Source organism: Boleophthalmus pectinirostris, unplaced genomic scaffold (assembly GCF_026225935.1).
Source record: "Boleophthalmus pectinirostris isolate CB_2022bp ecotype Guang Dong unplaced genomic scaffold, ASM2622593v1 HiC_scaffold_4, whole genome shotgun sequence".
Classification (NCBI taxonomy): Eukaryota; Metazoa; Chordata; class Actinopteri; order Gobiiformes; family Gobiidae; genus Boleophthalmus; species Boleophthalmus pectinirostris.
In genome coordinates this window covers 25,133,608-25,147,633 of record NW_026571353.1, presented here as the reverse complement: position 1 = coordinate 25,147,633, position 14,026 = coordinate 25,133,608, and the positions used below count along the sequence as shown (strand labels likewise).

At 36.0% G+C, this 14,026-nt stretch overlaps 1 protein-coding gene across 10 annotated transcripts in view; it reads right to left on the bottom strand.

Annotated features, from left to right (window-relative positions):
• Nucleotides 1-14,026, bottom strand: part of camk2b1 (calcium/calmodulin-dependent protein kinase (CaM kinase) II beta 1) — an 89,363-nt gene that overhangs the window by 63,085 nt on the left and 12,252 nt on the right. For all 10 annotated transcript variants that reach the window (XM_055162161.1, XM_055162163.1, XM_055162162.1 and 7 more), the window contains exons 3-5: nt 5,532-5,591; nt 4,757-4,811; nt 3,766-3,831 (exon numbers count right to left, since the gene is read on the bottom strand). In XM_055162161.1, coding sequence (XP_055018136.1) covers nt 3,766-3,831; nt 4,757-4,811; nt 5,532-5,591 — 181 coding nt within the window. The remainder of the gene's footprint in view (nt 1-3,765; nt 3,832-4,756; nt 4,812-5,531; nt 5,592-14,026) is intronic.

Below are 14,026 nucleotides of genomic sequence, written 5' to 3'. Positions count from 1 at the left end.
ACGGACCCCTGTTTGGTCGCCCTACGCTACGCACAGCAACCTACATTCGGTTTATCAATTAAAATTTACGTAATCGATGAAATTCTTAATGATCAATTATCGATTAATCAACTAATCATGCACATCTCTACTTAGAATAAATAAAAAAATAATTAAATAATGTTTTGCATTATATTTTATGCAGTGGTAGGTTTGAACACCATGGCATTTATTTAGGGCGGTCTACCCCCTCTGTTGAACCCAACCAGAGTTATTGACAGAAATGACATTAGCCCCTTTAATCCTGTTGATTGGCTGAAACATCAGGTGGAAATCAGTTTGATAGGGGGTGACAAACTGAGCAGTGGCACAGTTTCAAAGGTGCGCGTGTGCTAGGGTGTGTGCGCGTGTGCCTGGTGTGTGCATGGCTAATTACTGTCACTAATTAAAGTCCTACTTCGAGCTGGTCCCCAGGGGTGTGAGAGGAAAGAGGCAGGAACACTAATGGCCTCAATGACTGATATTCAGAAAAAAAGCATGGAAAGGGTGCATGTTTAAACCTTCAAACAGGTCTGTCACTGATTTTTTTTTTTAAGAGGTGCAATATAAAGAAAATTGTGCGAAACTATTAATATATCTTAATACTACATTTGGTGATACAGTAGGCTAAAGATATGGTGGGCTACTGGAGTTTATTTATTTATTTTATTCTATGGCAACATGAAAATATTGTTGAATGAAATTTGTTTATCCTACTGACACTTTGCAGCTGATGTCAATAACATTTCCTGGGGGTGTGATGCTAACTGAAGGCATTGTTCTGTCTAAAGCTCTGTTGCTCAAGTTAGACTTTAATCTGAGCCTTATTTTAACACAATCTGACCAGAAAGACCTGATTCAGTTGTAACTACAACAGGCGACCTGATTTTGTACCTGATTTTGTACTGTTAAACACACCCCTCTAAATTAAGTCTCAGAAATCACAAGTCACCCTCACCTTTTTCTTGAAACTCAAACTCCTAAACAGGTCCATGAATGCGTATTTGATACCAGACCCTGTAAATGTGTTGTTTAAATCCATTTTGTATTTTTTCCTCAATTTTCAGATTATTTTAAAGCTTTTCTGGCATTGTGCGCATTGTGCCACCATGGTAATTCCTAACCATTCCACCATTACAGATAAATGTAGAACACCCCCTCACTGCAAAGTATCAATTAAGGATCATATGTCCCAAATTGCACTCACAAAACTCAAAAATCAGAGGAAGTTTTGTGAGAAGAAGCTCAAAGGAGTTGAGTACTAGTATCAGTAACAGCATCTGCATCTCTATAGGCAAAAAGAAAGATTCATAATTCACTAACAAATCTTCAAATAACTCACTCTATGCTGTCTATTTTCAGCTGTTGTCCTTATATATCCTCATAATAATAATAATAATAATAATAATAATAATAATAATAATAATAATAAACACAGTCCACTAACACAAATTTTGGTGAACTGAGACTTCATTGACTGATTCATTGACAAAACAAAACTACAGCCCTAAATGCACAATAAAACACACTAGCAAGAGCTATCAATATTTTCTGTCCACAGCTCATATGTTACAAAAACTGAAAAAGATAACATAAAACACTACATTAAAAACTATAAATTTTGAAGCCAAAAAGTCAATACTGTGACAGGTCTACCTTCAAACTGATACAATATAAAAAAAACACAAGCCATATACATAAAATTACTCTTCCATAGAAAGTCATGTTCAAGCAGAATCAGAATGTGTGAATTACTTTATGAAATCTACTGATACATGTACCGTTAGCAGGAGCACAGCTATTGTTGAGATCTGATAAAATAGTGTGGTGTTGTGACCTTTTCACTGAGCGACATGTGAGCTCCTGCTGCTGCTGCCAGGCATTACAGCAGAGCACACGACCAACACATACTAAGATACAGTTACTTTAAGCGCATGTGACTGCTTAGATGAGCTCATTTCAATAAAACACAGCCAACATTATCATATTTGAGATTTAGCTAAAAATCATTGACAATTTTAATGAAGTTTCTAATTTATATCCTATAGATACTAATGTCATTAACATTCCGTGGGGGTGTGATGCTAACTGTAGGCATGCTCTGTCTGAAGCTCTGTTACTCAAGTTCAAATGAAGCTCAGATTAAGTCTAACACAATCTGACCAGAAAGAAGTGATTTAGTTGGAACTACAAGTGAGCTGATTTGTGCTGTTTAACAAGTCTGTCACACATACAATTACAGTCACAAGTAAGCTAGCATTAGCCAAGTTTTTCACTTACTCACACTCACCATTTTTGTGGAAAATCAAACCAAATTGAACCAAATTAATCAAATTAACAAATTTTGTATCACGGATACTCAAAATGTTTTATTTTTTTGTCACGTCGTAAAGTCATTTAGCATTTAGATCCGTTAATCAGTTAATCACTGAAAATATATTATGTCTGCTTCACAGAAATTTTAACGTTCTCATGGCGCAGGAAAGTAAAGAGTCTATTAGAAAACAGATATGCATAGGTACTTCATTACTACTCCCTGTACATACAATATACAAAGGGAAAGGTCATCTAATTTACACATTTACAAATGAAAATGTATGAAAACACTTTTATGTAGTTATATAAATATTTAAAATGTTTTAAAAGACAGGAAAGGTGAGCTTCAGAGAGTTTTCTTAGTGCAAGATACTGAATAGGTGCTCCTCAAGGACAGGGCTCAAACACTAGCAAACAGAAAATATGACTATATTTGTAGTATAAAAAGTTACTGTGACAAAGTTTTTAAAAACGGTCAAAAGGCACGTTGTTAGTGAAGGTAAAAGTTCGACAAGCTAACATCAGCCCAGATTGTGTCTTATATCATATGACTTTTACCTTCACTAACAGAGAGCCTCAGACACTTTTTAAAACTTTGTCACTTGTATAACTTTGTTATACTACAAGCATGGTCATTTTCATGCTTGTAGTATGAAAATGTCAGTCAAACAGTCATTTTCACTATTTGCTAAATAATTTAATATTACACAAAATTGATTCTTCGGAGCTTTAAGTCATGTTAGAATGTTGTTACCTCATCAAAAACAAACCCAGAGTTGTTTTGTTTCATTCAGACATTTGAGAAAGTCTACATCTCCAAAGACCAAAATGCTCTGGTCCACTTTGTAATGCCATGTAGTAGTAGTTTTCAAGTTAACAGCTCCTTTACCTTATGTCCAGTAGAGACTGGCAACTCCAGAGCTGTATAGTGGAGCACTTCCTGTATTACCATATCACACCACAAGGTGGAACAGAGTGTTTTCTATTTAAGAGAATAACTCAGATGAAATATGCAGGCTTTGGATGTTACACATGTAAGAAAGCACAACTCCAGGTATGTTTTTGATGAGAAACAAGATTTTAACATTTATCAGAAAATAGCGCAATAAGGACCCTTTTACAGGGAGTAGGCCCTTTCAAGGGTAGTAAGAGAAGGAGAGCTTTTTAGTCATTTTCTAAGTAGATTTAAGGTACAGACTACATAAAATGTTGATGATATGAAGGGAAGCAATGACAACATCAGGCAATGGATTTGTACAATGTTGGTATGACAATTAAAAAAAAATAATTCAGGAAAGTTGTAATAGGAGAAATGAGTGAGAAGAGGAGGAGAGAGAAGAAAGGAGAGGGGAGGTACACACAACAACAACAACAACACAAGAGTAGACACAGACTTCAGGACAAAAGTGTATCAGGAGGTGGGTCTTGTACCTTGCATCTGCCTCACTGTAGTATTCTCTGGCTACAATGTCCTCAAAGAGCTCCCCTCCGGTCACCCTGTGAGCAAAATACAAGAGTTAAACAAGAAGAAAAAACATGCAGATAAAAATATGATCATAGGGGTGTGCTAACGTAATCAAATATCAATATATCTAAATTTGGTGACACAGTATCAATATTGTGGGCTGCTGTATCAATATATACAGTGTTTTGTTTTTTTTAAGAAAGGAAACGTGTTTATTTGACATATTCATTGATTTATGATTAAAATAGGGGTATTTCATTTTAAGTTTGGGCAAAAACGAAATGGTGTTGTAAAATAATGCTATATATTATGTGCAGTATATATTGATTATCGCATGTATCGCCATATCCTAATAATATCGTACTATGAGCCAAGTATCATATCGAATTATGTATGACAGTATTTTACATTTATTAATTTCAAGGTGGTTTTATAGCTCAAAAATTTCAAGAAAAACAGGCACTGACTGTGAGCGGGGTCGCCTCTCCATAGACCTGCCCTGTAACTTTGTCTAGTTTAGTCTCCATGAAGATGCAAAGGTTTTAATACCAGAGAGTCAAACATGCCAGATGAAGCAATAACATCTCCATGGAGAAAAAGGACAAAAATTGACGAACCCTTCACCAGAAAAATTACACAGTGCATCTTTAAACACTGTGTTGTATTACACTATGTATAGGAATTCAATGTTAACATCACTAAAGGCTAAAATCACACTGCAAAATAAACCATGCAAATTGTCCTCTTCATTTAGTACCCCATGCCCCCCCCCCTCATTTCATACGGCACGGTCGCCATGGAAACTAGAGGGAAGATGCCGAGAGAGGGACGAATGCAGAAGGCGTAGGTGGCGGAGGGAGCAGGGGAGGTGGGCTAGTTCAAATATAGGAGAGGATTATGTAACTGTACGTTAAAATGGGCGGAGAATTGCGTACAGGAGACGTGAAGAAGACTTACAAGTCAAACAGCAGGTAGTGGAAGCCCTCCTCTGATATGCTGTCATGGAGACGCACTAGGGGCAAAAAGGAAGGAGGGGCAGTTTATTTTTGGTACAGTTTGTTGCATAGATACATTTCTTACATAATAAAATACATCAATTAATGAATATTCAAAGACTAAGTACAAGCAGTAGGGTAAGAATGGAACAATATAGGGCTGCACAATGAATCTTTTTAAAGTGAAATTTGAGTTGGTGCAATTATCAAATCGCAAAGGCTAAAATTCTTTCTTGTACCTGTAGTTTAGAGCTCTACAAACATGTCTAAAAGGCATAGTATTCTTGTATTAGTTTGAGTTCATATTTTAGTCTTCTCTCAAATGTTAACGCTCCTACAGTTGTTTACAATGTAGAATTAAACCGAATCGTACTTTTTAAAAACATATATGGCACATCTAGATCTCAACTGAAAAAAGTCGTGCAGCCCTCGAACAATATAAAATGTGTGTCATCATTATGAAATCAAAGCTTCTGAATCAAGTTAAGTTAATGGGACATAAACAGACAGATAAAAGCACTTAACATTTTTGTTAACCTTTTTTGAGTACAGGTTAAATCAAAATGACTTATTTCTCTGTCTAAAAATCTGACAATAATTATGTTTTGGGTTTTTATGATTATATTGTGATCAGTATAATCAAAATTCACTGATTAATCTTGACATCCCTGTTAGTGTATAGGTTATAATAATGTACGATATTGCAAAATGGAAAATTGTGGGATACATAAACGTACCAATGTTGGGGTGTTTTAGGAGACGACAGATTCGAGCTTCTCGTTCCAGCTTCTGGTGATCTAAACCGCAAAGAGAAGAAAAGAAAAAATATGTTTGTTAAGTTGTATATTTGACAGAAAAGCAAAAGTAGGAGTTAAAATGTGTGATATTAGAGGACTATTAGAAGTAGGAGACAAATAATGGACTAGGATCAAGAAGATGCACTAAAAGCCAGGCATATTAAAACCAATACTGTGGTATCAATTCAATGAACACAAACAGCACAAACAGAGAATCACTTTGCAGCTGATGTAGTCAACTAGGGATGTAACAATAACTGAAATAGCGTGATATTGTATCATCAAACGTCTCACAATAGTATCGTGGGGCGTCAGAATATATCGAATCACAAGTTCCTTTACTTAAATGCACTGTTTTACAGCTGCAATAGCTAATAAACATCGGGAACTACATATCCCATGATTCATTTTAGCGCAGACAACATGAAGAAATATGTTTTTATTATAGCAGTAATAATTCACACCAAAATCTTGTCAGGGTATTTTAAAAGCAAAAAAGTGTCCTATCTAAAATTATATCAGCCTGTCCAAAATATCGCAACACATATCGTACCGTGAAATGCATATCATGATAATATCGTACCGAGAGATTTGGATATTGTTACATCCCTATAGTCAACATTCTCTGGGGGTGTGACTAGTCTGTCAGCAGCTGTGTTACTCAAATTAGACTCAGTCTGAGCTTTTTAACACAGTCTGACCAGAAAGAAATGATTTAGCTGGAGCTACAACAGGTGGGATGATTTGTACCATTAAACAAGCCCCTCACACACAAAATTACAGTCACACGCTAGCAAGCATTAGCAAATGTTTTTTTCAGTTAAATCACCTAAACAGGACAATTAGCACTTGTATTGATCACAGGCTCCAGAAAATGTGTTGTTTGAATAAGTTTTGTATCTTTTCTTGAGTTTTCAGATGATCTAAAAACTTTTTGGCAGGGTTTGACCATGTGTTATCAGGGTGATGAATATTCTGCCATAGAGATACATGTAAAACACCCCCAGTGTGATGTCACTGCAAAGTATCAATAGCATATCCTGTATAACCATAACGAAGGAGCCAAATGTCTTCCAATTTAAAACCAACAGAAAGGACCGCCACAATACTACTCATGTCCTGTAGCTTGAAGGTATTTGATAAAGTCACCGTTGTATATGTAAAGTATGCAAGCTTTTCCATTTACAAATTAAATTAGACACATGTCAAAAATGGTTTTCAACTTCCTGTTTTAGGCAAAAGGATTTTGAGGGTTCTTCACAATTCAAAAGATAAATTTTGTTTTGAATTGATAATTGCTATGGCACCCGTACATTTCTTTCCATAATTCTGAAACCCATGCTGTAGATTAATGTATTTAAATGGAAACGCTTGCTGGAGCTTATATAACCGCTTAATGATCCTAGTCAACCTGGATTCCACGGCTATCAGCACACAGCAGCATAAGCCCACATAGTGCACGAGCTCAGGCTCCACAGGGGGCGGACCACCACGACACAAAGGAACGCACAGGATCGTCTCTGTCATGTTCCCCTCCACACAGCCCCAGCACACCCACACTGACAGCCACACTGAGGAGTGACAGTCAAGTGTAAGACCAGTGATTATAGTGCTCAAGATGAGAAGAGCGGGGAGGAGACACGAGAGGAGGAGAGAAAAAGAAGGGAACAGGGAGGTAACTGTGGAATAGGGATGAGCGATATGCCAAGAACAATAGCACGATTTCCTGATAGCCAGATCACGATTTAGAGATAAGGCCAATATGGGGCTGTTGACATTTTGTTGCCTGCCGGTTTTTTGTGTGTGGAGAAAGGGATGAGGAGTTGGAGAGTTTTTCTTTAATTTTTTTGTTTATTTTTGTTTTGTTAAATGTTAAAAACCATAAAAAAGTGTAGCAGTGTAACAGTTTAACAGTAACAAGCCCACATTTAGTTTGGGTCAACTGGCTACCTAAAAATGTGTATAAATCTTAATTCGAACACTCTAGTGCTAGGGTCTCTAACCTGTAGCTCTCCACTATTTTCTAAGTAGCTCACCAAAGGATTTTTGAATTATATGTATTGAGCTGAATAATTAAATTTTGCCTTATATGTCATTTTGAAGCCTAACTTGTACACTAATAAAATGATAATGATTTATAGGCATCTAACTGCACCCCATCAAAGGCTGAGGCTCTTATATTTAGTCAATTATACTAAATTTTAACAACCACTAAAATTAGAAGCTCTCTGACATTTTCATTTTGTAAAAGTAGCTCACCGGGGGAAAAAAGTTGGAGACCCATGCTTCTAGTTGGAAGAGAACACTGCATAAAATGTGACTACACAGCTCTCTTGTCCAGTTTGTAGTAAAGCAAAGTCACGAGAATGGATAAATGAGTTTCTGATAAATTAATTACATAACTGGGAAAGTTGACCAAAGTTGGCGCTATATATCAGCCAAAAATATCAACAGATGTTAACAGCCATAATTTTCTCTGGATTCTAAACAATGGTCCATGAAAAAAAAAAAAAAAAAAATATTGCATAACGATCTCTAATCATGATTCATGTGAACTTTGTATATTTAAATTGCCTTGAAAAGGTATCTTTCAAATCCACCTGTCACTCACTCAAAGAATGACCAGAGCAATGACTAGATTGACCAATAAGAAGTTTAAGTGGGAAAAATTGTCTTTGAGAGCAGAGCTGCGTTCAAGAAAACATTTTGTGGATCACAATACTGTGATTTTACCAACATTTGAAATCGTTGCAGTAATGAGATCACAATATGATTTGTATAACACCCAGTCCAATGTAAATGTAACTGATGTTTTGGGCTGAAAGGATAATTTGACAATCTGGGCTCAAAACTGTTATTTGTTCATATGACTGACAGGATTTTATATGCTATGTATTGTGATTTTCATGTCTAAACCACTTTGAATTACTTGTTGCTATCTTGACTATCTTGATCTTCTGCTATCTTGACTGGAGCTCAAGAATATCTAGTTTTATAATCATTTTAGTACTGTATGTGGTAGCAGATTTGCCCGATTGTAGATGTTATACACAAAGACAAGATGCTCTAAAGACAAAGTGAGCCCTGATTACTGAGATTGCTCAATTAAACACTGATTTCTTGCTTCATTACAAGTACAAGAACGAGCCTCTTATTGCTCTAAATTTGCAACTAACATCGAACATCCCTCTTTATAAATGGACTAAGTGAGTACCATGTTTTATCGATGCCAGACCTACCAGATGGCACGCTGTTGTCTACACATTGATAATAGTCTGGCTGATAAAATAAAAAGTAGTTTAGTAAAAATAAAGCTTGGAATCACAGGGTCTCTCATGATTAGATATGATATACAATAGATGGCTTGATATTATCAAAATATGGTGACACGAGTGATAATCAATAGATATTGCACAGTATATATTGCTGAACCAAATACGTTTATGTAACAGTTTTTCTTTGTTAACCCACTATCTGTGCAAAGTTAACATGAAATACAACATATGTCAAGCGACTGCATAAACAAGCTTCCACAACCTTCCACTAAATAAGCAACAAAAAAAACAAAAACAAAAATCAACAACCAATAAATTCTCTTGGCAATATATTGATACAGCAATAGCAATACTGTATCATCAAATTTAGTATCATGATATATTGATATTTTTGCACACCCCTACTAAAAACTCATCAGTGAAACCAATTATTAATGAGTAAATCTTCTATTAAGTCATTCAGTTATTCAATGGTCTCATTTACATTAAAAAAAATAAAAGTTCTTATTCTGTTCCATACCAGTGACCTTGTAAGATTGATGTTTTTTTGTTGTTGTTTTTTTTTTTACTTTTTATCTATGGTAGGTAATTAAAGGATCCATATTACACTATTTTCTGATCTAGGTTATAATGTTGTTTCCTCAATAAAAACATAACTGGAGTTGTGTTAGTTTTATTCACACATGTTTAACACACAAATCCTGCATATTAAGGCTAAGTTCTCTCAAACAGAAAAAAACTTGCCTGGCTCTGAACTAAAAGTGAAAGGTGGCTGTTAATGTGAAAGCTCCCGATTCATAACATTACAAAGTGAGATGTAGACAGACTAAAAATAAAGAGTTACTAAACATGTGTGAATGAAACAAAACACAAAATAAGGTATGTTTTGTTTTTGTTTTTTTACAGACGCTAGCTTTAACAAAAACTGTCTGTAATGGAAGAAAATCTTTGTATGTAACAGTCTATCAGTCTGGTCCCTATATTTACATTGGAAAGTGTGTTTAAAAACATAATATAGTCAGCTCCATTGCCTTTCATGAGCTTAGATAAATCCTCACCAAAACAAAAGTGTAAAGCAGACTGACTTACAATGAGACAGAAAAATCCACTTAGTGACAAGGAGGTCACTGTGCAGGTCCTTTATCCCTGTGTTATTCAGCTTGTGAATCAATGAGAGCTAAACCCTATTCAATACTTTCAAATGGCAGATGAGAGCCAGATGACCACTACAAGGTATAAGAATGTCCTCACTAGCGAAACTCAATCACGGAGACTCAACACGTCAAAAACAAGAGGAAATAATGTCACCAATGTAAGACGCACTTGTAAATCACAGACCTTCACCAAAGCACTGAGCCATTCAAGCAATGGTGACGTGCCCAAGCATATGTAAATGAGGATATAGTTTGGAGTTAAAGAGTAGGTCTTAATGATTTAGGTAAAACTGTCATGAAATGCAATCAAAACTAAATTCAAGGTGGCTCTGCTAATTAAAACCATTTATTTGTTATTTAAATTTGATTCCCATTTATGTTGCAGCCCAATGATATGCTACAAAATTGTGGACTAAAACCAAGGTACTGGTTCTGACGCACTCACTTAACAGCTAAAAGGTTCAGGGTTCAATTCCTGGGTTGCATGGGCCTTTCTGTGTAGAGTTTGCATGTTTCACCCCATGTCTAAGTGGGTTTTCCATCAACCTAAAACATGCTCAAAAGATAAAATCCTCCAGCTAAGTTCATCCTGACAAAACCTGTAGCTCAAGAGAGATGGGTCATCTACTCCTGGCAGATTGCCTCAGTGGGATTGAAGGATGGGTCAAATTCAGAGAACAAATTTCCTATATGGGGCAATAAGGTGAACTTTAACATTTCACATTATGTTTTAGGGTTATCGTCACACAAACACATCAAAATGCACAATGCAAATGTTCCACTAAACATGGAACTAAACCTGGAGCAGAGCAGGACCAAACCAAGTCTCCATCAGGATTAAACTGGACATAAACCAAGTGTGAACCTACCCTATAATGATGTGCCTGAACCATTGCCAAAACCATTATATTCTGATACAAAATTGATTTATTATTAGTGATAGTTTGTTTCTGATACAAGATAAGTTACTAAACACTCAATTAAACTAAAATAAATCTACATTTGGATACATTACTTGTAGAGATGTCTTGCTAATAGACTATCCACTTGCTGAAACCAATACTAATGAAGACTTAACCTTCCTGGAGCAGTAACTGACACAAGAAATAGAGGAGGAAGACTGAGAAGGCAAGGTGAGAAGTGCCAAAGTAGACTGCGATTCTGTGAGTCATTTTGCACAGTGGTTATCTGGGGTAGAGGACAAGATTCAGAGAAAATAAGACCCAATCACACGGAATGGGTTTGTAGATAATGAGAACAAGAAATAAGGCCTTGTCTCAAATCGCTCATGTGCATGTCTCAATCTGTACCATGTCACCACAGCAGGAAGATGTAGCATACCCACATCTTAAAACAATTCACTCAATAGGGCTGCAAGACTCATTATAATCAATTGAAAATGCAATTCAGATGCTTGTAATTAGCAAATCATAAGCATAAAGTTATTACTGTAAAATCTGAATAATCATGGGGTTCAGCTTTATATCATTAGATCGACTAATACAGATAGTTTAGAACAAAGAGAAACCGATGGCTGATGAGCTCTACCGATATATTTGATATTTTTTGATATTTATAATATTCCCCAAATGAGGCAAAAGGAGAAATTCAATTTGTCAACTGGACAAGTTTATTTTGGTCGCATACGTTTCGCAGCTCATCCAAGCTGCTTCTTCAGTTCTAGTCAAAATGCTGTTGGACACTGCCTTATATGTGCCTGCCAGGAGGAGCTAACTACAATGAAACTACTCTGAAACTAACACACCTACTTGTTTACATTTTTTTAGTTAGCTAGGCCTACTGAATTTGCAATGAGTGTGGGGTCATATTAGCATAATCATTCAGGGCCATAAGAAGCGCTTTCACACCTCTGGTTTCCAGCTGACAAATTAAATTTCTCCTTTTGCCATGGATCCTAGTGGGACGACTGAGGGATTGTACACACATTCCCCAAATAATATAATTTTAATTTGCTACAAACCCGTCCACAAACTTTTCCACAAACCAGACAAGAGAGCAATGTAGTGAATTTTTGTGACGTGTTCTCTATGCACTTAAGTAACCCAAAAAAAAAAAACCTTTATGCATATTCTTTAGCCATCTGTTCTCTCTAAATAAATATCGGCCTCTGAAAAATATCGGCTTATCTCTACTAGTGGCTATGAGCAGTACGGCCCTTATTTCTTATCATCCTGAAACCCACGGATAGAAAGCAAAATACCCCGTCGGTTAACTGTTAACCCCCGTGGTTCAGATCTCTACAAACATGATCTGAAATTCTTGTATTAGTTTAACAATATGGATTTCTCTCCAATGTGAAAGCTCCAAATGTTTGTAAAATGTTCACTGAAAACCAACTTTTGCCCACAGTTTTTCACATCTTATGTACACTGTGTGATATTAAAAGATTAAAAAGTAAGTAATAAGTAAAGGAGTAGATTTTGTAATCATTTTCATAACATAACTTACAACAGCTGACATCTATCTATACTCTTGCCAAAAGGGTGTGGGTGAACAACAGTCATTCATTTACTGATAAAACGTTTTAATTTGGACGTTTTTTTTGGACTTTTAGCAGTTACATGTGGATGATATAACTAAAGCCAGTCACTGCATATCATGAGCAGGTGTTTGTGTGATTCAGTCAGTTATTTTAAAACCAAAGTGTGAAAAGAAGAGCTAAAGCGCCCCATTTGGGATGTGGAGACGAGTGTTGAGAGACTGAGAGCTCCTGACCACATCTGACCTGTGATAGGGGCCACACAATTTGATAAGATTCAAAAGTAGGATTGTGTCTGAGTGGAATTTGTAAACAAGATGGGTGTGCAAAAATACTGAAACATCAATAAATCGTATAGTTTATTTGATGATACAGTATCGATATTGTGGGCTGCTGCTGATGTACGTACAGTATCTTACTGGCAACTTCTTAATGATAACCACCCTTATAATTGTTATTGCTTTGTCTGGAATGTTTCACAGTGTGGTATTAAAGCTTTTTATCTTCATGGAAACAAAACCAGATGAAGTAAACAGTAAACCCCCTGTTATTGAATAAATGTAAATGTTTAATGCCATACTGTGGACCATTCCAGGCAGAGCAATGACATATCTATAGAAACAAGCAGGTGAAGGACCCCTAGCCAAAAGTTACATAGTGCACCTTTAACATTTGAGAGAAGAGTGCAATACAAGCTGATAAACTAATACAAGAATGCATTTTAGGACATGTTTGTAGAGGTCCAAGATACAGGTGCAGCAAGATTTTTCTATAAAAAGACAGGATATTTTGACATTCTCTTATCTGAATAATTGCAGCCTTTTGTGATTTGATAATTGCGCAAATCAAATACCCCTTCAGTATGAGAGTATGACACACAAACCAGTTCTTGGCCAAACCAGGGAAGATCTCTCCACTACATCAATCAATCAACAACTTTATTAATCCCAAAAGGCCAATTCAGTCATGTCACAAAATAATTAGTTAATATAAATCATGTACATTATACAAGCACATGCAACACACATTCAAATGAAGGATGCACTGATCCACCTGATATTAACCGATCCCAGTGTAGGAACAGAAAATAGCACTTATTTCCTTAGTTAACTAAACACAAGAAATCCAGTCGTTTTGTGCAGCTAGTTATTTATCCTTCAAGTTAAACGTTATGACACATTTTATGCCAAATAAAAAAAAAATCTAATTTCGTCATAAAATGTTCATATAAATTCGCTCTACGTGAACTTGGTGTTTTGATTTTGCTCTCTCCAAATTCGCTCCTGTAACTGCTAGCCTTGTGAGCTTTATTTGACTGGAGCCGAACACTGTGAACACTTTTATTTATACATTCCATAATTACATCAAAGTAAAGGCCCAATCACAAAACATTGAACATTTTTATAGAACCAACACCTGATTAAGCAAATTTTTGAGTATTGGCGCTGACACTCAATACCTGTATCGGTGCATCCCCAACTCAAACCTCTTGGTGCATCAGGGGAC